This window comes from Mauremys mutica, chromosome 1, assembly GCF_020497125.1.
Source record: "Mauremys mutica isolate MM-2020 ecotype Southern chromosome 1, ASM2049712v1, whole genome shotgun sequence".
In the NCBI taxonomy this organism is placed as follows: Eukaryota; Metazoa; Chordata; order Testudines; family Geoemydidae; genus Mauremys; species Mauremys mutica.
The window spans coordinates 124,310,931-124,335,946 of NC_059072.1; the positions used below are offsets into that span (position 1 = coordinate 124,310,931).

At 42.3% G+C, this 25,016-nt stretch overlaps 1 protein-coding gene across 5 annotated transcripts in view; it reads right to left on the reverse strand.

The window, feature by feature from the left end:
* Nucleotides 1-764: 764 nt before the first annotated feature.
* PACSIN2 (protein kinase C and casein kinase substrate in neurons 2) overlaps nt 765-25,016 on the reverse strand; it is a 138,123-nt gene continuing 113,871 nt past the window's right edge. For 2 of the 5 annotated variants that reach the window (XM_044994480.1, XM_044994488.1), the window contains exons 6-12: nt 20,919-21,094; nt 18,383-18,503; nt 16,965-16,970; nt 9,917-10,041; nt 9,063-9,179; nt 7,941-8,137; nt 765-2,761 (exon numbers count right to left, since the gene is read on the reverse strand). In XM_044994480.1, the coding sequence (XP_044850415.1) occupies nt 2,649-2,761; nt 7,941-8,137; nt 9,063-9,179; nt 9,917-10,041; nt 16,965-16,970; nt 18,383-18,503; nt 20,919-21,094 (855 nt within the window). In that variant the 3' untranslated portion in view covers nt 765-2,648. The remainder of the gene's footprint in view (nt 2,762-7,940; nt 8,138-9,062; nt 9,180-9,916; nt 10,042-16,964; nt 16,971-18,382; nt 18,504-20,918; nt 21,095-25,016) is intronic. The other 3 variants (XM_044994504.1, XM_044994497.1, XM_044994514.1) reach the window with 3 other exon arrangements.

Sequence of the window (25,016 nt, forward strand, 5' to 3'; positions counted from 1 at the left end):
GTATTGAAGAAACGCACACAAGGATTACCCCAGGAACTGCGTGCTACAGAAACCTCTCTGAGATAGCTCTATACAATGGGAGTGGTTTGACACAGGTCAGATAGCTCTATACAATGGGAGCTGTTTGACCCAGGTCACAGCAAAAAAGCTTTCCAGCAAGTTATAAGATATAAGGGGAAGATATAAAAGAAGGACAAAGACAACTGTGAGAAGTGATGGTCCCAAGCTAAAAACTTTAGCCTGTGTATGAAAACCTGGGAAAGCCAAGACAACTTATGCCTTAAAATCTGCCAGCCTGTTTATCACACAGGGTGAGAATTTGCTAATTTGTATCCTACCTATCTAGTGTGTCAAGCTTAGTTTGCATGTTTTGTTTATTTACTAAGGTAATCTGCTTTGTTCGTTTGCTATCCCTTTAGCCACTTGAAATCTACCTTTCGTAGTTAAACTTTTATTATTAAACTCAGTTAATGTAATATCTAATGGGGGGGGAGAAGTCGTGCACACCTCTCTTAACATTGAGGAAGAAGGCAGATTTTTATGAGCTTGCGCTGTGCAGATTTTTCTGTACAGTGCAAGACAGTATTGTTTTGGGTTTCTCTCCCAAAAGGGGTGTGCACGTGAGTGCTGGGGCTGTAGACAGTTGTAGATAGACTGAAGCAATAATTCACCCTCCCCCCTTCTTCTACAAATATGTTTCATTACAAGCTTTTGCCAATACAGTCTAAATTTGGTGCCATGCTTCCTTCTTTACCAAGGAGACAGGTGTCTGTTCACATCATACACTAGTTTATGGATTTCATAGACTCAATGCAATTTTGGTTATTCATCTCAAGTTGCAGTGAAATACATAGAATGTTTGCTTCACAGCTAAATTTTCATTTTCCACTAGGAAGTAAGAGGTTCACTGTGTATATTTAAGAGATTAACAGATTTTATTAATTTTCTAAAATATTTTAGAATACAGAGACCAAGAACCCAAATTCTTGACAGTTTTTGTTAAGTCTTTATATTGTGAATGAGCAAATATGCTGGTAAATTTTTATGACGGACACATACATACATCCACTTCCTAAGCCTGTACACATTTCAACTCATTAGAAATGTTGACTAAATATATCTCTGATCTCAAAAAGCAAATAGCATAGCTAAAGAACACCTACATTGTTTTAATTACATGAAAATAGATTTCTTAATTTGATTACAGTGTAGCTTCCTAACGTTGCATTTTGACTCACCTGATAAGATTTAGATTATTTTTAAAGACAAAAACCTGCTAGAATATGTATAACCCAGCTGTTAAATGTCACAAATGTATATTGTTTGACACTGTTACATATGACTGAGTTGTAGCTGCAAACAAGATGTAGGAGACTTTACAGTGTTCTGCTACAATAATCCACATAGGGACTACTAAAGCTAGTTTATATTTAGATCCACAATTTACCAACCAATACAGATTTAGAGTATACTGTTGTATTTACTATATTTCTGAGAATCTGAATCACAGAATACTTGCTCTATGATACAGCACAACTAATAACAATGCAGATTTAAATAGGCCTATAATTTAAGTTTTCAAGCAGAGTCTAAATCTAATCAGTCAGAAGGCTCGCAAAGTTAACAGTAGACATGCTCTTTAAATTTTTTTGAATATCAAATTATATATACATATACACAACATAAAGAGCCTCTTAATAAAAAGCAATTTAGTCTATTTTACAGTCTCCTTTGCTTGAAAATTAGTCTTCATACATGTTTAACCTTCCAAATCACTGATAAAATCATTAATAATTTACAGAGGGTAAATTGCTCAGCAAGAGTATGATTGAAATAGTTTTAAATATTCTATGTTATTTTTGCTTTTAGAATGCGATTTACGATCTATTTGGGAAACTCACATTTAAACGTCAAAATGCATAAATAGCATTCACAATAGAAACCCAACCATAATATATGCAGATATATCTGCTACAAAACAATCTTCTGTAACAGACATTTATTAAATACAATACTTGTTTTACAACTTTAATCCATGATGACAGCATGGAAAGATTAACATTACAACATGGAAAGTTCTCATTCACTTGACTGGTGAATCAATCTGTCATAATTTAAGTATTAATTGAAAAATCCAAGCATAAAAAAAAGGTGCTTGCCTACACAGGATTTAAATAAAAAAATACTGCATCTTTCAGACATTGCTAAGAACAAACAGAAAATCAATGACAATAGTCTTAAAAATTCAAGTTGAAAATTACTGAAGGCCACTTAAAATAATTGATTAGATGAAAAGCAGGATAAGCCAAACACCCAGTGTGGATTAGGGCACCAGAATAGAAAATGCAAAAAACATGGCAATACAGAACAGACTGGAAAGAAGCTAAAGAGGAATTTCCTTGTTGTACTATATTTTTCAACCTGACCCTTTTGTCTTCCATTGTGTACAAATTACAATTTTGTTTCCAAATTGCCAACTCTAGCTTTTGTCTCTAAATCACCACAAAGTCAATATCAATCCATCATTCCTTTGCATTAAAAGAACTATATACATTCTATACATCATTCAGTTCCCCTCATTGTGAGCAACGTGTTTGGTACTGGCTTTCAAAGTTATTATAGTACTTCCAGAATCACTTAATCCTTTGTCACTGGATTGCTTCTACATAGTTTGCTGGGTATAAGCCAACTTGTCCATTATCCAGACGTCCTTTGCACCAACCTTGCTCATCTTCATCCTCCGTTTTAGTTAGCTCATCCCCTGCAAAATAAACTTCATGTCTGACAAATACCACCACTTTGGTAATAAGAGAAAATAACGTAGCATCAACTATTCTAGATACCTACCCTTCTTCCTTACCCACCCCCATCATAAATGCTTCCTAACTCTGCTCTTTACCATCACTTTGATTTTAGCAAAAAATATCCCATTTTATAAACATTCACATATGATATGAAGCACTTTAAGATACTTCGATGATAGGAGTTTTATAGAAGTGAAGTATTATAATGCCAACATTTCAAAAAGTTAACACTTTGCTTTACCAAAAATGAAAATATGATTTTAAGAATTACGTAAATTAGTATTAACTCCCTACCTTTCTAGAGAGTATGGATGGAAAAGGCTAATTTTGGGAAGCATAACTACCTCTATCAAGTCAAAAATGACACTTTTTTTTTTTTTTACACTAATGAGATTTACAGCCATTTAATGTACACAATTTTCCCCTATACATAAAAAATTGCTACAAAGGCATGTAGCAAAAAGCTACAAGATTTAGCAGAGATTTAGCAAAATGTGCCAAGACATGTTCTTTCTTTAAAATAAACTGGTAGGTTACTGGTATACCTACTGGATATATTGTGAAGAAAATAAATATCTTCCACCCTACGTTAATTTTTGTTACCTTCCCCTTTAAACAAACATAATGGATGTTGGGATTTATTTTTTGGTGGTGTGGTCCCAGCTTTACAGTTGGAAGTTGATACATGGCTGTGACATCGCCTCAAGAAACTTCTGTTTCAAGTGCTCAGTATAACAAGTCTCACTCATTCTAATACTGTTGCACAAAACCTGTAATTCCTTATGGTAGCCATTCTATACCCCACCCCTCAGCTCTATTGGACTGAGCCAGCAGCGCAGCCAGGGCCGGTCCCAGGGTGGTGATCTCTCCCGCTCCTCGGGAGTGGTGCGATCTGCCAGGATGGAGGGGAAGTGGGTCCTGCCTGAGACAGGCTACTTCAGGACCCACTTGCCTGGAAGGGCCCAACCAAGCCCCCTGCTCTGCCCCCCCAGTGGCCAAGACTGGCTCAGCCTCTGCACCAGTCCCATGCGGCTTGGCCCTGGAGAGGCAGGTGGGCCCCGCAGGTGGCGGACAGCAGAGACCACTCACAGTTGGAGCCTCACTGGGAAACAGGGCAGACCCCTGGGACGTGTCTCCCAAGAGCCTGTCTGTGCCCACCAGCCCTGCAGCCAGCAGCACTGCCCAGACCACATGGCAGAGCCTGGCTGCTGGGCAGTGAGCCCTCCTACAGGCAAGCGGGATCTGCTGCCTGGGAGCCTCTCATACAGCAAGGCCTGGGCACTTGACTGCCCTGGGAGAGGGGACAGACCTGGATGGATTAGATGGGTCCGTAATGGGCCCCTTCCGAGTGTAAACCCAGGACTGATGTAAATGATATACTAAACTATAACATGGATTGTGTATAATATGGACTTAAACATCTTTCCTATATGGATATTTAAATGTCTACAAACAGGTTGTCTAGGTCTCTTTTAATGTAGGTAAGTACTAGCCACATTTTAAGGATTATTTTCTACTGAGAACAGCAGGGCTAAATAGTTTAACCAAAGTCACACAGCTAGGAATAGAACCCAGAATGCCTGACTCCAAGGTAACCACTACATCCCAGTACATAAACATTGCTTCATTTTGCTGTAGACAGGCTCTACTGTGCTAATCCCTTGGAATATAGCACCTATCACTTGTCTGACATATTACTTGCTGTATTCCAAAGGAATTAGAACATCTCCATGTTGGCTGGGTAAGCAGGAGGGGAGCAGAAGTTGCCACAATCCACTGTGGATGAATAGCAATTTTTGGCTCCCATTGATTCCAGGCAGGAATAAATAAGAGCTTGGTGTGTCTTGCTACTGCTGTTCCCCTATCAGGACAGGGTTTAAAGCAAACCAGAACACTACTCACCTTTTTGGTAGCCCCAATTTGTTTAAAAATATTGAGATACGATTATTGTGATCAGAGAGAGCATTTTTCTACAGACAAATGGAAAAATGGGACAAAATGAAACATTGGTTTACCAAAGGTAAATTGTGCCAGACTAACCTGATATCTACCTTTGAAAATATATCTAGCTTTTTAGACAAGGGAAATGCAGTAGATGTAATCCGGACGTCAGTAAAACTTTTGATATGGAATGGGACGGACAGCTCAGTGGTTTGAGCATTGACCTGCTAAACCAAAGGTTGTGAGTTCAATCCTTAAGGGGCCACTTAGGCATCTGGGGCAAAAATCAGTACTTGGTCCTGCTAGTGAAGGCAGGGGGCTGGACTCAATGACCTTCCAGTTCTAGGAGATAGGATATCTCCATTAATTTAACATGGTAAATTATTAATTAAACTGGAGAAGAATGGGATTATTACAAGCACCGTAAAGTGGATAAAACAATGGTTAAAGAAGACATGACAATAGGTTGCGCGGAAAGCAGAACTGTTGGGCTGGAGGGAAGTTACTAGTGGAGTGCCTCCAGGAGTGACCTTGGGACTGATGTCATTTAGTATTTTCATTAAGGACTTTGGCACAAAAAGTAGGTGTGCTTAAGAAATCTGCTGATGACACAAATGTTGGATGCACTGTCTATATAGATGTGCAAGGTCATGCACTTAGGATTAATAACAAAAATTCTTGCTGTAAGCTGGGGTCTCATTTGGAAATGCCAGAAGAGAAGACCTGGTTGAAATAGCTGATCATAGGATGACTATGAGCCACCAATGTCATGTGGCTGTGAAAAAGACAACTGTGATCTCAAGAGTGTCTCAGGTGAGATATTTCCAGTAGAGAATGGAGAAGTATTAATGCCATTGTACAAGACACCAGTACAACCTCATCTGGTTACCCATGTTCGGGAAAGATGAATTCAAATTGGAACAGGTGCAGAGAAGACCTACAAGGATGGATCAGGGGAATGGAGAACCTATGTTGTGAGATGAGACTAAAAGAGATTGTTTTATTTAGCCTAGCAAAAAAAAATTAAAAAGGAATACAACTGCTCTCTATAAATAAATCAGGGAGCTAAATGCCAGAAAGGGAGATGGAGTATTTCAGGTAAAAGGTAATGTCAGTGCAAGAACAAAGGGGTATAAACTGGCCATGAACAGATTTAGGTTGAAAATTAGAAGAAAGTTCCAAACCATCAGAGGAGTGAGGTTCTGGAACAGCCTCCCAACAGGACTAGTGTGGGCCAACAACCTAACTAGTTTTAAGATGGAGCTTGAAAAGTTCATCAATGGGGTTATATGATGTAGTTGCCTGTGATAGCAGGTAACTGGACTCTATAACCCAGGTGGTCTTTTCCAGTCCAACGTTTCTATTTTGAATATATGTCTTAACACAGCCTTAACTGAAACTGGGGACAGTTTGAAACAGCAGCTCTGAAAACTTCCTGTCTCCCTGAGGGGAGGGGGTTAACTAATGGCCACTGGTTAGCGTCAATATTAACTATTTTATGGCTGCACATTTTAGCAGGAACAACCCAGCTATGTACTCATTGTATTCACTGTAGTTGAACATAATAAGATTTGCTTAACTTGAAATTAGAAAAAACAGAAGCTTCCCAAATTTTTAACTTCATCTCATTCCTCCCATTTGTAACCTAATGCACTAAGTGAGCCATCAAAGAATGAATAAAGGGCCACACGCAGGCACTGAGGGAAGAAGCAGACACTGAGGGAATGGGAACAAAGATGGCCAAATCTCATTTTTGCAAGCTGTGATTCTGCATTTTTTTTAGAAGCTGCACACAAAAATCAACAGCTATCATCTCAGGAATTCTGACTGAGCTGATTGTAAAAATACAGGCCTGGATGCAGCACCAGCTGTTGGTTTTTACAGCCTGAACTAGTAGCTCTGATACAGTTTCAACTTGCCACCACCGAAGGCTACTGCTTTTAGGTTCTTCCTGCAGTGTTTCAAGCTCTCCACTCCTGTGCTGAACAAACAAGAAATCACCTTGCCAGGCTAGCACAGCTGCAGGAAATACCAGAAAAGAACCCCAGCCAGAGTCAGCAGCACCTCCAGCTTGCACCCATCTGCTTAAAGTGCTGCACTGTTAACCAAAGCCAATGAGCAATTTGTATGTGTGTGTGTGTTGGGGTGAAAGTGGACTAGAGCATGTCTCCCACACTGCAGTTCCCTGCAAGTTCAGCTACATTCTCCAACCTTCCTTTTGTTGCTGGGATGGGCTCATGGCTCAGGAGAGGACAGCAGTACCCCAGCAAGCAGGGGAGATATCTGGAGAGAGTATACCCAAGGGATGACCTCAGAGGATAGAGCAGTGGTTCTCAAACTTTATTGCACTGTGACCCCCTTCCGACAACAAAAATTACTACACGACCCCATGGAGGGCTGAAGCCAAAGCTTGAGGGCTTCAGCCTTGGGAGGCTGAACCCGAAGTCCAAGCCCCACTGCCCAGGGCAGAAGCCACTGGGCTTGGGCTTCAGCAAGTCTAGCACCGGCCCTGGCAACCCCATTAAAAGGGGGTTGGATAGAGGGTGACAGAGGAGGAGGATAGGGGAAAATTGTCTTTCCCAGCTAGGGGGAAGAGGAAAAAAAACTTTCCTAGCCTGTGTGCATATTTAATGTTAAATTTTTAACCTAAAAATGTGCACAGTGGGGAAGCAGGAAGGAAAAAGGGTACTTCCGGTTAAAGCTGTTAAAAAAGAAAGAGCGAACTTCCCCCCCCCCAAAAACGTCATGATTCACACTCATCTTGTGATACTTTTTTTTTTTTTTTTTGGGCAAAGTCTTGTGATTTTTGATTTTCCAGGGTTGGCGATACTAGGGAGACGACAAAGTAGTAGCAGCAGCAGCTACCACCCCAATGAAGAAGAGATAATTAGTTTCACAATATCCCCCTTCACTTCAAGCAAGCTTCCTTTCCTGGCAGCTATTGCTCCCTGCACCTGCAAGGTATGAGAGGCACTGCTAACACTTCTAGGATGAAGAGATGTTTGTAGACAGGAGGATGGATCATTTGTAGATAAACCCTCTACTGTAATGCGAGACTTGGTTTAGAGTTGAATGTTGGTTGGTAAAAATCCCAGTTCTCACGGTACCCAGAAGAGGTGAGAAAGCCATATTCTTCTGGTACTTCCTCATGTTTCCCCTTCTGACAAACATTTAAAGTGAATGAAGTAAACTTACCAGCCTTAAAGCTGAGTTCATCATGCTCTTGGCCCTCATAGTCATACAGTGCTCGTACTCTCACCTCCACGGCAGGGGAGGCATCTTCATCAAATGGGTTTGTATCTCCATTTGCATCAGTGGAAGAAAACGGATTGCTAGACTCTTCATCAGACCATTCTGTAGGGTAGCTTTGGTTTTTCTCAGAGCTGCTAACACTAAAAGCAATTTAAAATTGTAGTTTATTTTAAAACATTAACTGAGATTACATACACCAACACCATAATACTAGTCTTATCTAGTTAAGTATAAACTTAATGGTTTATACATCAGAGCTAATGTTTCAAAATTTTATATTTCTAGGGTAGTGTTTCTTAACATGTTTAGGTTGGTGACACTTTAAATAAAGTCAATTTTTTTTTGCAACTCCTTATATTTTCTGTAAAAAGTGATAAGTCTATATTATTTGTTTGTTGAGAAAGACAGAGAACACTTGACTTTGAAAGATGAGGGAGTGCGGAGGTAGTGGGGAGGCAAGATTTTCTTTGCTTCAGATTTAAAATTTTCAGTGCCTCTCAAGCACCTAATTGCTTTTTGTGACCTCCCATGGGTCACAATGCACCAGTTGAGAAACACTGTTCTAGAACAATACTTTTAGATCAAGTAGTTTTTTATAGTTAAAAAAGGTAACTGTTGAGTGTGCACATGACATTCACAATCTGACACACCAGGACTGCTACAATGAAACAGGTAATTGAGAAAGTATTAAGTGGAGAGAAAGTCTTAAAAGTGGGCTTGTCCAGTGAGTGTACACACAGCAGAAAATCTCCAGCAGTAGTTTCACAGCAGATTGTCAGAGTTCACATATTTTAAGACAGTTAAATGAGAACAAAAAGCAACTGGTAAGTTGTGTTACCAACTGCCAATAACCTCAGTACAGTTTCAAACCAGAGGAGATTAAGGCAACATATACAATCTCTGTTAGAAAAAGAAAAGTTAGGTTTACAAAGTTGCTTATATGACTTCTCGTAAGAACTGCCATGCATTCTACAATATGGTGCCTTTGTAGAAACCCAAAATTGGAAACCTTGGATAGAGAAAGAGCAAGTGTGAAAACAATTTAAAAAACGTTCTTTCACCAACTTTTTGATTTTATTGTCCTCCTTTTCACTGACAGTACTCCCCGTATCATCTTCGTCTTCAAAGGGATTGTAACTTGATTGTAATGACTGCACTGTATTACTCGGGACACTAAGATGGCTATTTGGGAGAGAAAAAGCATTAAGGTGACCCTATCTGCTCATGGATTCACATGTATATTTAATTAGTGTCACACTAAAAAATGAGCTACCTAGCAGTTACCCTGCTCCAGTCAAGCACATTGCTTGGGTCCCTTAGAACAGTACAGGGGCCCTCAAAAGCACTACACATAAATATTATACCCTTAAGTATAATACTTTCTCTCTAAGCTGTGAAGGATTTGCAAAGGACTTAAAAGTCTCCAGACTTATCAGAAAACTCAGTAGATCCCTCAGCGTAATTTGACTATTATAGTAATGAGCTGTCAAAGCAGACAATATATCTATTTAATATAGTCATTTGGAACTGACAGAACACATTTTTTACTTAAATTCACAAAAAGCCACCTAAGAGAAAATTCAATTTCAGTTGAAGTTTGGTTTCTTCCAATTCCGGGCTGAAGGACAGATGAAAAATATGCTGAACACCACAAAAATAAGATAAAACCAAAGTATTCAATGAGCTTGCAGGCACACAACCCTTTCAAAAAGCTGAAATTTAAGGACTTTTCTGTTTGTTCCCTATCCACATAAATATTGCAAACCACTAAGTCTTGTTCTGAGACAAGAGAACCATATTCCCTTTACCTAGGTGAGTAGTGAAATTTCTGACCTGTATCCACCTAATGTACTTCAAGATACCATTCTTTCATAGTATTCTTTCAGCCTTTGTCTCTCACGGACATAAAAAAGTTCTACCTGCTATGCTTGGTATGCTGTGAAGCCTGATCTCCTGTCTGGTTGACACCAGTTAGAGTCACTCCATCTGAAGCCTTCTTCTTCTCTCTTCTACTGAGAGTACGATTGAAATCTGCAGACCACTCCTGCAAAATGAATGCAAAAGAAGCTAGTGAGAGTTTAAGCTAATCAGCAGCATAATATCTAATGTTGAAATTCAGTTATACTAAGGCAGTTCATCGGTTGTGTATGCAATGAGAACAAAAAAAGACTTTAAATGTTTCAACTTTATTTTTAGATTTGTTCTCTTCTTCCCCTTGCCATCCACTCAGAGGGATCTATGCATCCCCGCTGGAGTCCTGAGGACACCCATACTTCTCCCAGCCTCTTAAACTATGCCCAGCACTATGAAAGCCACTCAGTATTTAACAGCTTTAACCTGAGGTTGTCACTTGAACTAAGACCAGGCGAGAGGCAGTTGGTGCAACTGATAATCTTAGGTATATAAGTAAGTTATAGTTTCTGTTCACTTAGTTGTTTTTGGCATATTTTGTTCAGCATACAAATATTGATCCTATATATAACTGTTAGTATTGGGGGCTCTCCAACCACTTAGCAGAAATCTTAGATTGTGAATAGGAAGTCACTGGAAAAAAAGGATTTAAAATATTTTTAGCTGTCTTAATGTGGTGTGATATTACAGGTGGAAACAGGGAGGAGCCAGCAAACTCTTTTCAAAGCGCTAGTGGTTCACAGTAGAAAACTGTTAACATAAGAACACCCATACTGGGTCAGACCAAAAGGTCCATCTAGCCCAGTATCCTGTCTTCTGACAGTGGCCAATACCAGGTGCCCCAGAAGGAATGAACAGAGCAGGTAAGCATTAAGTGATCTGTCCTGTCACCCATTCCCAGCTTCTAGCAAACAGAGGCTAGGGACACCATCCCTGCCCATCCTGGCTAATAGCCATTGATGGACCTATCCTCCACAAACTTATCTAGTTCATTTTTTAACCTTGTTATATACTCCTGAGGGAATTCTGTGCCAAAAAAAATTAAATATTCTGCAACAAAAAAAATAAATATTCTGCCTACAATATTTTAAAATTCTGCATATTTTATTTGTCAAAATAACAATATAATCACACCATTTTCAATTATTTGCTGACAAGTATTTTGAAATAAATTACCAAAATAATTGAAAATGGTGTGATTATAGTATGTTATTTTAACAATTAAAATATGCGGAACTTTAAATTTTTTGGTGCAGAATTCCCTCAAGAGTACCAGGTGCAATCTGGGTGCAGGCAGCTCGATGGGGATATGGATGCAGGGGGGAACCTGGATGCACAGGGGCTTGGTGCAGGGGGAATGGGACTCTGCAGGGAAGTCCAGATGAAGGTGGTTAGGATTGGGGGGGAGGGGGGAACAGGGTGCAGCTGGTTGGGGCTCAGTGGGGTGGGTGTCTGGGGGGGGCTCCTGATACAGAGGGGGGCGTGTCCAGGTGCATGGGTGGGGGGAGGTGTCACTGTACAAGGATCCGCTTCCCTGTCCGCCCAACCGCCGTGCATCCAGACCATCCTGCACATAACCCCCGCGCTGAGCCTCCCCTCCCCCAAGCACCGTGGTGCAGAGCTTCCTGCCGCCAGGGTAAGTTTCTGAGGCTTGATCTGACCCAGCCCTGGCTGCTCGGTGCAAGGAAGAGGGAATGGGACTCATCTCTGTCCTCCCCTTCCCCTACCCCCACCCTGCAGCTGGGACTAACGTCCCTGGGTGGCCAGGGCATCCCCAGACCCCCTCCCCTCAGTGATTTACTTCTCTCCCCAGCTACCTGAACAGACAGGTCTGCACTGGTGCAGCTACTTTTTGCTTCCCCACAGAAACTATTTTCTGCAAGAAGCAAATGGAATCTGCTGGGGGGGGGCGGCATTTTTCTGCTGTGCCACAGTTGTGCAGAATTTCCCAGGAGGATGTTATAGTCTGGTGTACATATTTTTCTTTTCCAATACCCTGTATTTTTGACATTTTTAGCCTACACTTTTATAGTAGACCTAATCCTTGTTTAATTTTTTCCCCTCACCTTGTCTGTTTCTAGTTCTAAGAAACAGTTATAAAGCCCAGGCAGGAGGGAAGGGAGTAGTCCCCCACAGGGGAAATATTGTGGAGGTTTCTGCCTCTGCATAAACTCACCTGGAGGGGTTGATGCAAAAAGGACACAAGGAGTGGAGCAACAGCTATGAGGCCCAAGATCAGGACCTAGAGAGGCCCAAACAGCTGTGGTGGGGACTTGGATTGGGCCAGGGAGCAGGATCCAGAAGGTTGAACAGCAGCCAGGAGGCCCAGAATTGGGCTGGAGAGCAGAGAATGAAACCCAGAGGGGCTGGAATGGGCCAGGAAGCAGGTAGGAACCTGCACAGGATCCTCCTTCCCTGCATGGAGCCGCCTCCACAATCTTCAGTACCTCCCCTTCCTCTCTCCCCATTCACAGGGAGCATCTACTCCCAATCCCCACAATGAAGAAGGGAGGGAAATTCACTGTGCCTTATCAAAACATGGTAGTGCATCAACTGAGAGGCATAAAGAAAAACCTTTAACTTTGATACATAAACAAAATAAGGCTTAGGAAGGTGGTAGCAGAATACCTTTTTAAATTCTCTCTTAAAAGTGAGAGCATCAAAATTCTCTTATGGTCAAGCTTATGGGTCTGCAAGGAAACAGACATTGAAGGACCCATTGCTTATGTGAATAAATACAGCTGTTCTGCACAAATAGCATAAAGATTAAAGCTTTGCGCCCTGGATATCAGCAAGGAAATTAAGAGTAAAGTTAACCACTGGCAATATCAGAAGCAATATGCTGATTTAATTTTTGTGCCAACTGAAGCCTTACATTCAATCTCCCTGCCTCTAAAAATGCCAAACTCTCCCATAATGACTGTATCCATCTGCCACTAGTCTAAAATTAAGGGCGAAACCACAGAAACAGACTCTACAGGTAGTACACTGAGTGCTCTTTCACTGCTACAGAACAGCCAGGCACTAGTAGTATACATAGCTTTCAAGGTTTCAGTTTAAAAGATAAGCAGCATGTCAAGAATGATCTGTGGAAAAGTCAACTTGTTAAACAAGTAAACTATTTGAAAAGTTATCTATTGCATGAAAAGTGGTGATTTTGCATTTCAGTGCAAGTCCTTAAGGTACAAATTAAGGTACAACTCCCTAATTTAATATATTTGAGCTACTGCTGCTAAAACCCATTATTTTATATCTAGAAAAAAATCAATAAGACTAAAGTTTGATCATGGAACTCCATGATTTTTGTGTGTTTAAGTACTTATGTCTCGATATTTTGGAGCATTTAAAGGCATATGAGTAGGTAGACAGACAGGCACGAGTCAAGAGTTGAATACAACAGACAGCTGCAAAGTCAATCCTGAATTGCATGTTAATTCAAAGCAGGAACTGAGTGACAACACTGCAGCAATCCAAAGGACAAAATGGACAGACTAGGGAAAATCTTGAATTCGCAAGGCATTCTATGGTTTCTTCTACATCCCCCACACCTTAGGGTAAAATAAAACCGTTACCCACCTTTTCGTAACTGTTGTTCTTCAAGATACGTTGCTCATGACCATTCCATTGTAGGTGTGTGCACACCCATGTGCTCGGTCAGAGATTTTTACCTTAGCGGTATCCATAAGGCCGGCTGTGGCACCCTCTGGAGGGCTACGCTATATTAGGCACCGCTAGCCCTACGCCCTCTCAGTTCCTTCTTGCCGACAACTCCGGCAGAGGGGCAGGAGGACGGGTAATGGAATGGACATAAGCAACACATCTCGAAGAACAACAGTTACAAAACAGTGAGTAGCCATTGTTTCTTCTTCGAGTGCTTGCTCATGTCCATTCCATTGTAGGTGACTCACAAGCAGAATCCTCTGAGGTGGGCTCGAAGTTCACAGTCTTGCAGATTGGAGCACTGCTCTGCCAAAGCCATCATCATCTGGAACTTGCTGGGTCAGCGCATAATTCGATGAGAACGTGTGGACGGATGACCAGGTTGCGGCCTGACAAATTTCTTGGATCGGCACCTGAGCGAGGAAGGCCGCCGATGATGCCTGCACCCTAGTCAAGTGAGCCGTCACGATCACCAGCGGGGGCACCTTTGCCAGCTCATAACAGTAGTGGATGCAGGCCATGATCCAAGACGAGATTCTCTGGACAGACCCTGGGCGACCCTTCATCCTGTCTGCAACAGAAACAAACAACTGTGTTGCCCTATGGAACGGCTTGGTTCTATCTATGTAGAAGGCCAGCACCCATCTGACGTCCAGGGTATGGAGCCTGCATTCCTCATCCATTGCATGAAGCTTTGGACAAAGGACTGGTAAGTATAGGTCTTGACCAGTATGGGCAGAAAAGCTGAGTGCGGATGCAACTGGACCTTGTCCTTACAGAAGGCCATATAAGGCGGCTCTGACGTGAGCACCCTGATCTCGGATACCCTATATGTCGAAGTTATAACGACCAAGATGACAACCTTCCAGGAGAGAAGCAGGAGGGAGCAGGAAGCCAAAGGTTCAAAGAGGGGGACCCATGAGCCTTGACAGCACAAGATTCAGGTCCCAAGGGGGAACCGGGTCCAGGCACTCCAGAATTTTCAGGAACCGTGCCGTCATGGGATGGGCAAAGACTGACCTGCCTTGAAATGGAGGGTAGAATGCCGAAATGGCCGCCAGGTGTACCCTGACCAAAGATAGTGACAGGCCCTGGATCTTAAGGTGCAGCACATAGTCCAGGATCTCCTGCAGCAGGGCCTCTTCAGCGTCAATCAGATCCCCAACACGTGAACCTCTTCCACTTCACCATGTAGGTAGCCATGGTGGAGGGTTTCATGCTGCCCAGCAGGCCCTGTTGGACACCAGCGGAGCACTCCCGTTCATCCATACTTAGCCACGCAGTAGCCAATCTGTCAAGTGCAGCATTGCCAGGTTCGGATGCAGCAGATTGTCATGGTTCTGGAACAGCAGATCCGTCTGAAGAGGCAGCTGCAGCTAGGTGGCTGCCAAAAGACTCAGCAGCATGCCAAACCAATGTTGACAAGGCCACACTGGGGCTATGAGGGTAACAATTGCTTTGTCTTGCTTCACCTTTAGCAGGGCTTAAAACCCGGAGACCGGAGCATGCCCTGCCTGGGGCAAAGTCCCTGTCGTCCCATCCCCATGGGACACTAACTAAATCCTTAACAGCTACTTAACAACTAACGAACAAATGATTTAACTATTTACAGCTATCTACACAAGGCTGAGATATCAGGAAAAAGACTGACAGCTTGCGAAGCAAGGGACAGAGGCGCTCCAACTGACCACCACGGGCAGTAAGAAGGAACTGAAGGGCATAGGGCTGGAGGAGCCTGATATACCACAGCATGAGTGCACCACAGCCAGCCCTACAAATACCGCTAAGGCAAAAGTCTCCGATGACCGTGCACCTGGGCCCGCGCACACCTACAATGGAATCAACATGAGCAAGAATTCAAAGAAGCAGCTAGAGTTGGGTTTGTTGTACAAAAAGGAAAAGAACTCAAATAGGCATTCAAATGAAGTGAAGTTTTAAAAATGAATCTGAAAGCTCTACATGCTGGTATTACCATTGGATTACATCAAGGGTAGTCAATAGGTGGACCCAAGGACAAATCCAGACCACCCAGATGCTTTTCAATGGAGGCTGCAGTTGAGCCAAGGCTGGAGTATGGTTGCCAGGTGTCCAGTTTTCGACCAAAAAGTCTGGTCGAAAAGGGGACCTGGCCGTGTCTGGTCAGTACTCCTGACTGGACACAAACTCTGGTTACTGGAGTAATAGCAATCAGTCTCCTCACCAAGAGGGCAGGAAGAGCAGCAGCAGCTGCTTGGAGGAGCTGCTCAGCTGCTGATGGAGATAACTGGCTCCTGCATCTGTAGCTCCAGCCTCCAGTGGACTGAGGTAGATTAGGTGCCAGCACCACCACCACCCATGGGGATCTTGTTCACCACCTCCTCCATTCCCCCTTTCAGTCTGTGCCCAGATTGCGCCCCCCCCAGACCCCTTGTTCCAGGAACCGGCCCCCCACCCTGATTGCCCCCAGCCCCTCGCTCCGGGGACCGACCCCACCCCACCCTGCCTCCAGCCCCTCACTCCAGGGACCAATACCCCCACCCCTCCCCGATCGCACCCAGCCCCTCATTCTGGGGACCGACTCCCTCCCCCCATGCCTCCTGCTCCCAAGTGTCCTCCCCACCCACCATCCTTCAAGGCCAGTCCCCAGAGTCCTCTCTAGCCCCAACTGGCCTCTTTCCTTCCCCAGTCTGCCTCCAGTCACCCACTTCTGCCACATCCGAGCCTCCCACCATCTCTCTAGGGCTGATATCTGGAGTCTCCTTGTTCCTTCCCACTACCCAATGCCTCCTTCCTGCCCCTCTGCTATCCCAGCCCACAAAGGGGCATTGCGTCACTAGCTGGATCATAGTCCAATAGCTTCAGCTCCTGGCTCTGAGCTCAAAAGTACTCCCAAACCCTCACACCCTGCTTTGTTGCCCAGATCCTAGCCCATACCCATTCCTCTTCCCCCCTGCCCCCATCTCTTCTACTTGGCTCAACTGGGGGCACAGAGGAATGTTGGGGAGGGGGGGAAGAACAGCAACACCAGGCGGTGCAGGCCAGCCCCGTGTGTCCCATTTTCAGTTTAGAGAAATATGGTCTTTGGGTGGGGGGTGAGGAGCCAACAAGTGATCGGGGAGTGGCGGGGCAATTGGGGGGTATGGGGAGGGGAGCTGGCTGGGGGTCTGAACCTTGACCAAGAAATTTGAACCTTGACAAAATATAAATTGACTACCCCTGGCTTACACAATTTGTAAGTTCTATCAGTCTTAACAAGCAGACATCAATTTGTTTTCAATAGAGGACAAGATCTTTGAACAACTTTGTATAGATATAAATTAGAAGTTTAAAGTACCATAACTTAACCAAGACCATTGCTTTAATCATATTTACTGTGTAAGACATTTCTAAATATGACCATAAAATTTTTTTACTTACTTCATCCTTGTTGCATGTAAAGAAAAAATTATATTATTCTATTAGAAAAATAATAACTTACGTTATATTTGTATCTGCATCTTATATATCAAAAGCCCTGGCACAGCACATGCATAAAAAGCAACTGTAGTCATGTCATTCAAAACCTCACACCAAGAAACCCAACAGCATAATATCTTTATCTTAAATTTGATCTTTCCCACCCTCACTCCATTAGTATCCCGATATCAGCATTTCATCCATGTGGTGGTGGTGGTAGGGAAACAACACCCAAAGATATTTAAAAAAAAAAAACAAAAAAACATAATACGTTAATACTGCTAAAATGCATTTCCCCAGGCAGTGATCTCAAGCATGGTGTCTCCAATGTTCCCTTACTGAGGAAAGTGACATTTTAATGCCATCAACTTGGTGCCCCAAAATTAGCTGAAACTTTTCAAAAGCTCCTTTGCATTAAGTATACTTTTAGCACCAATTTTATTGGGCGGGGGGGGGGGGGGAAAGATATGTTAACAGCCACTACAAAACAAGTTTATATGGCCAACATCCAGTCCAGATTCCTGCCTTGTGATACGGTACTTGAACTAGTTGCCAGTATATAAAACAGATAACTAGAAAGATGGAGGAGCAGCAAAGAGTCCTGTGGCACCTTATAGACTAACAGACGTTTTGGAGCATGAGCTTTCGTGGGTGAATACCCACTTCGTCGGATGCATGTATTCACCTACGAAAGCTCATGCTCCAAAACGTCTGTTAGTGTATAAGGTGCCACAGGACTCTTTGCTGCTTTTACAGATCCAGACTAACAGGACTGGATGGAGTAAACTACATAGAATGTCTTCAGGATGCTATTAATGGCATCTAGTAGCAATTACAGTGTATAATGAAACTTACTACTGCTTTCTCTGAAGGTGTTGGAAACAAGTTAAGTAAAAATAAATCTTGACTTTTACATGGATTTTTAAACACTAAAGTATGTACAAGTCTTCAATAGGATGGATTTAGAAGTGGGTTAGTTACTAATAACTTAGTTTTCTTACAGCAAAGCTCTTGCTTTCTGTACTTCATTTAGCTGCTTGTTGATACTGACGGGATCTGAATTAAAGTCCAAGCCATAGCACAGAGTATGCAGGATGTTTTTATCTGGAAGCAAGCGACAGTTCTGCCAGCTAAAGCATGGTTCACAACATAAACTCACCCACAAAAGTGACATATCAATGACTAACTATCAGAGCTTTTTATAAGTGTGAGATTCAGTGACCAAAAACTATTAAAAAAATTAAGACAAAAATAGGAAGGCAAGGAATATTCAGCTTTTTAAAACCTGGCAAAAATTACTGTTCCATTAAGGAAAAGAAGGAAAGAAAGTCAAATATAAAAAAAAAACACAACAGGTTTTTAAAGGGGTAAATTCTTACCTCAAATTGAGGCCAATTCATTGACATCCCTGGACCATGATTAGCTCTAAACCACCGCAGATCTTCAATAGCATCTGCTGTTTTGATATTCTGCTCCAATTCACGATAGATATTTTTGTAACTACAAGAAAATTTTGTTTTCTCATTTAATATATATGATTACTATGGTAAATCCACTAATCAGAATAGAAAAATGTATATTTTTACCATGATTTACATGAGCCAACGCACCATATTGCACATTCTGTGGTGTAGGACAAACATCTGTATGAAATTCTTGTGCAAAACTTAGCAATAATGGCAAAATAAAAAGAAAAGCTATACAGCACAGCTATTGAGTTTTTGATAACTCTAAAGGTTGTGTTTGGTTTTATTTAAATCATTTTATGTACCACCCTCTGTGTTACCATTAATCAGTGCTAGCAAACTAAGTGATAAATGTTTAACAGTTTTTGTATGAACTCATTTATAATATTGTCTAAAAATCCACTTATGCAAATTTTCAGCAAGCCTGCCTAGACTAGACTGGAGACGGTTTTTATTATAGTTTTAGTGCAGAACTAATGAATTCTAATGTAAATTATATTCATAAACATATTTACTAGGAAAAGCTAAACTAGAAAAGCCTGAAATGCCAGAAATCTTAAAGTATAGTCAATAGGGGTATGAATTTTTAATACAAAGAATTAATCCAATAATTTGCCATTATATTTCCTTACACCAGAGGTCGGCAACCTTTCAGAAGTGGTGTGCTGAGTCTTCATTTAGTCACTCTAATTTAAGGTTTCGCGTGCCAGTAATACATTTTAACCTTTTTTGGAGGGTCTCTTTCTATAAGTCTATAATATATAAACAAACTATTGTTGTATGTAAAGTAAATAAGGTTTTTAAAATGTTTAAGAAGCTTCATCTAAAATTAAATTAAAATGCAGAGCCCCCCAGACTGGTGGCCAGGACCCGGGTAGTGAGCGTGCCACTGAAAATCAGCTCACGTGCCGCCTTTGGCACACGTGCCATAGGTTGCCTACCCCTGCCTTACTCTATATATTTCCTGGCAATTTTGTCAGCAATTACATAGTAATCTGCACAAGAAAAGTATAAAAACAGCCTTCAGAATAAAGATATGGACAAGATCTCAAGTGATGGTGGACTCTCTTTAAAACAAACAGTTACCTCACATTTTAATCCATTTCAAATGGAAAATTGTTTCAATATCTCCAGTACTACTTCAGTCTTGTTCTTTTGACAATTAGTGTCAGACATGTTTATGCGGTCATATCTGTGTAGTCTGAGATTAATGAATTCTAGTTTAGCCTGTCAAGAACCAAGTGTTATTTCAAGCCACTAAAAGCATATCTACCGTATACATTCGTTCATAAGTCGAATTTTTTTTTTTAGTGAAAAAGGGAAGCATCAGAGAAGGGGGTCAGCTTATGAACAGGTATAGAGAGGGAGAGGTGGGACACAGCCTCTCCCCACCCCCCAACAGAGGGGGCAAGGAGGCCTACAGCACAGCCAGAAGAGAAGAGGCGGGGCCAGTGTCTCCCCGCTTCTGGCCACGCTGCTCTCCCCCGAGCCTCTGAAGCGGCTGCAGCTCCAGGGCTGGCAGGCTGTGGCCGTGCCGTCCGCCCCACCTGCCAGAGCAGGCTGTGGCCACGCCATCCATCCCGCCTGCGGGAGCAGGCTGCAGCCGCACTGCCCAGCCTGCCAGAGCAGCTCCAGCCAGGCCAGAAACATCCTCACCTGGTTCACCCGAGCTAAGGTGGGAAGGGATATCAAGGGGAGAGTGTGGGGGTCCCAGGCTAGGGGTGGAGTCATGTGGGGGGTGGTCACAGGGGTTACTCCCCTGACCCCCAGCTTCTCCCCCCTCAAAAAAATTTCCCCACCAGTTGCTGTCCCGGCCCCTCAGAGTAAGCCGCTGGCAGGTTGGGAGACTTTGTTTACTTAGGTTTACCTCCGTGCCTGCGGATGCTTGAGGTAAACAAACTGTCTCGGCCCGCCAGCGGCTTATCCTGATGGCCTGGGAGCCAAAGTTTGCCAGCCCCTGAATTATAGGGTTGGCTTATGAACGGGTCATAAACATTTTCCATTTTTACTTATCCATCTTAGGGGAGTCGGCTTATAAACAAACTGGCTTATGATCAAGTATATACGGTAACTTTCTATTCTGCCATTTTTATATTCTAGACTAAAATTAAATTCTAAATTAAATTCTAAATAGGATTTCTTTCTAATAATTGGCAATTGTTCACTTCTGAAAACCTTAATTAAGAGTGGAACAAAAAAATCTCAGTCACTAAATTTTAAAGAAGTCTACTGGATTAGCATCTTCTTCCCAACATCTGATCCTGAACAAAACTAATTAAATAATGGAAATGGCTTAACATTTAATTATTAGAATCTTAAGATTTAATGCCATATAAAAGAGACATACTTTAGAAAGAATCTATTGTAAACTCTAGTTTACTGGATGCACAATATTTAATGGCCACATTAAAGCAATTTTAGCAAGAAATGTTTTCAGTCTTAAATTTACCTCACATCATTAGATAAGTCAAGGTGTTTTTGAACTTCCAGTAACACTTCTCGGAAGAAACGCAGACGTTTTTCCTCAAACTGCTGACATTGTTCAAATACCTGCTCCATATTTTCCATATACTGAGGTGTAACATAATCCAGGTCTTTCAGTGATTTTTCATACTTTTCTTTTGTCTGAAAAAGATGCAGTGCAAGTTGTTCTTGCTGTTACTAATGGCCTATTACAAGAGGTTCACAGAATGGTGAACTGGTCAATACTGTAACAGACAATATTGAGACTATAACAGGAACATCTTCTTTATTTATCTTAGTAAAGTTAATTTGTTCTAGGTTATATGCTATGCAACAGCTCAGTCTTCCATAAGAGGGGGCTATTTTCATTTGCAAGGTAATGAAATCTTGTAAAAGTGTTGAAAGCAATCGAGCTAATGAGAATATTAATCACCTAGGCTATCTAGAGTCCATTTTCTTTAAGCATTTTAAGTGCATATGTAGGAGTTCCAGCATCCAGAGACATTTGTAAAGCTGTCACATTCAGATGACTTGGGGATGAGATCAGGAAAGCCAAGAAAGAGCAGTTACCTTACAGTAACTATGATACAAAATGTGCTGTCCATGTGGATTCCACTTCTGCTACACACATGCCCCATGCACACAAAATCAGATTATTTTAGCTAGCAGCATCTGTTGGGGCTGTGGCTGTACTCTGGATGTTCTTGCACACCACCACCCAAGGGCAAAGGGCAGGCCCAACCATCTCTCAATTTGTTCGCTAATTCAGAATCCAGATGGTATAGAACTCCATAGCAGGAACAGAGGGTGAGTCATGGAATCCATGCAAGGATGGATCTAATTTAGCTATATCATAATATGATTTAATACAGATATCCATTTAGACAATCTTTGGGTGGATGTTTCCTGACCTATAACCCTATCTACAAATGGTATAAAACAGCCCGGGGAAGCTCCTGAAGGGTCTTGTTCTGTCCAGGTAATATAAAAGAGCCCATGCCACATCAAGGTCGTGCAGCTCAGCTTTCCCTTAGTTTGTGGGGCTTGGGGAAGAAAACTGACAGAATCTGTTGATTTAAGTAAATATAAAGAAAATTCTGGTTAAAAATCCTTAGTTTGAGGTCTCAATTACTTTGTGAAACATCGTGTGAGGTCGACCAGCCATGTGGAATTTCTCCTATCCTCCAAGCTAATGTTACAGCAACTAAAAAGACACTCTATGAATAGATGGTATAAAGAGCAGGTTCCTAGGGCTCAAAGACGGTCCCATTAAACCACCTAATACCATGTTGAGGTCCCAGGAAGGAGGGGATTCCTCAACTGGGAAATACATGAATGAGGCTCTTGAGGAATTAACTATATGGTGAGAAAATAGCATGCAACCCCTGAAACAGGAAGTGATGTGCTGCTATTGCTACCAAATGTACCCTTATAGACCCAATGGATAGTCCTGAATAGCAGAAATTAGAACTTCCAAAGGAGATTTTTCCATTTAGCTTAATCTAGTAGAGTGGTTTTTGCTATGCACCGAGGTGTTCTGGATTTCAGCTGAACAACTTCTTTTAATGGTAGTTAACAGCCAGCATCTACACTATCAGAGGTAAAGATACTTTGTCTGGGTTACACCTGACCTTTGTTTTGAGATCATGTCAGGCAGAACAGGTACTGTGATCAGGGACTGTGCTAACAAGTCCATTAGGTCTAAAGAACATAACTGTTTGGGCCAAGCTAGGACTAGAATGATTACTGATGAAAGTTGATTGAGTTTCCTCAGACCCTTGGTATTAGATTGTGGGTAGGTGAACATGATCTCCAGTGCCCATGGCATAAAGAGAAAATCCAACATAATGCCTCGGCGCCAGCGAGCCCCCCTTTAACCAGAATGTGGCATTTCTTGTCCTAGTCTGTAGCAAAAAAGATCTATTCTTATATATCCCATGGAAGACGCTTTGCAGGATCAAGTCCTCTACTCATGGTCATCTGAAAACTGCCTGCTGAGTTGGTTCACTAGGCTGTTCTGTAAGCCTACTAGATACAGAGCCACTGGTACTATTTAGTGTCAAATACGCAGGTTTGAGACTAACTGCTTCTTGGCAGAGGAAGGGGGGAGATTACCATGCCACTCCTTTTATGTTGACAAAACACTGCTGTTGTGTTCAGTCATTATTTCAGTTGCTGATTCACATAGCACAGCTAGAAACGTTGTGCACAATACGCTAATGGTTGAGTTCTAGAACATTTTCTTGGGAAGTTTGGAGGCCTTAAGCATGAAGGTGCTCTAGGTGAGTTTGGCAGATTTTAAATTAATCTGGAAGGCTCTAAGTGGAAGGCACAACCTTTCTCGTCTGGTAAGGAAAAAGATATTGCTGCTAGAATCAGTTACTCTTCCATTTCCTGCAGGTGTTCATGCTCACTGTCCTGTTCTTGCTGGTGCAGGTTGTGAAGCTGTACCAAATGACCCTCTTGTGTAGACCTATGATATCTTGTAAGGGAGGGAACTCTTACTCTAGAGAAGGCATTAGTGTGAGACTTCCTAGCTGACTGCATAACCTAAGGGGCCAAGTAAGGCCAAGATTGCATATTGTACGTGTAAGAGGCTGCAGGCCATGAGGGCAGATATTAAGATGAACATTCCCTATAAAGATTCTAGGGGGTCTGTGTTTATAAGGGAGACTCCTGGATTCCCTGTCAGACCAGTAGGGCTTGGAAGAGTGAAAAAAGTGAATGAACATAAGAATGGACATAATGGGTCAGACCAATGGTCCAGCTAGCCCAGTAGCCAGTCTTCCGACAGTGGCCAATGCCAGGTGCTTCAGAGGGAATGAACAGAACAGGGGAATTATCAAGTGATCCATCCGACTGTCCACCCCCAGCTTCTGGCAGTCAGAGGCTAGGGACACACAGAGCACAGGGTTGCATCCCTGACCATCTTAGCTAATAGCCGTTGATGGACCTATCCTCCATGAACTTTTCTAGTTCTTTTTTTAACCAAGTTATAATTTTGGCCTTCACAACATCCCCTGGCAACAAGTTCCACAGGTTGACTGTGTGTTGTGTGAAGACGTACTTCATGTTGTTTAAAGCTGCTGCCTACTAATTTAATTCGATGACCCCTGGTTCTTGTGTTATGTGAAGGGGTATATAGCACTTCCCTATTCACTTTCTCCACACCCTTCATGATTTTATAGACCTCTGTTATATCCCCCTTAGTCATTTCTTTTCCAGGCTGAACAGTCCGTCTTTTTAATCTCTCTTCACATGGATGCTGTTCCATACCCTTATTCATTTTGTTGCCCTTTTCTAATTCTAATATATCTTTTTTGCGATGGGGAGACCAGAATGCCAAGCAGTATTCAAGGAGTGGATTTATATAATGGCATATTTTCTGTCTTACCTCTTTCCCAATGTTTCCTGACATTCTGTTAGCTTTGACTGCCACTGCACAACGAGCTGATGTTTGCAGATAATTATCCGCCATGACTCCAAGATCTCTTTTGTGAGTGATGCCAGCTAATTTAGATCCCATCATTTTGTATGTATAGCTGGGAGTATGTTTTCTAATGTGCATTACTGTGCATTTATCAGCACTGAATTTCATCTGCTACTTTGTTACCCAGTCACCCATTTTTGTGAGATCCTTTTGTAACTCTTTGCAGCCTGCTTTGGATTTAACTGTCTTGAGTAACTTTCTATCATTTGCAAATGTTGCCACCTCACTATTTACCCCTTTTTCCAGATCATTTATGATTCTGAGTACAGGAACTCCTCACTTGAAAATCTTCCCGGTTAATGTTGTTTCGATGTTAAATTGCTGATCAATTAGGGAACATGCTCGTTTAAAGTTGTGCAATGCTCCCTTCTAACATTGTCTGGCAGCCGCCTGTTTTGTCCACTGCTTGCAGGAAGAGCAGCCCGTTGCAGCTAGCTGGTGGGTGGTTGGAACCAGGGTGGACCAGCAGCCCCCCCCCCCCCGCCTCAGCTCCCCACTCCTCTAAGTTCCCTGTGCAGCAGCTGTCCCTCCCTCCACTGCCATGTGCTGCTCTTGCCCTCTGCCTTGGAGCTTCTCCGAGACTCCTGCTTGCTG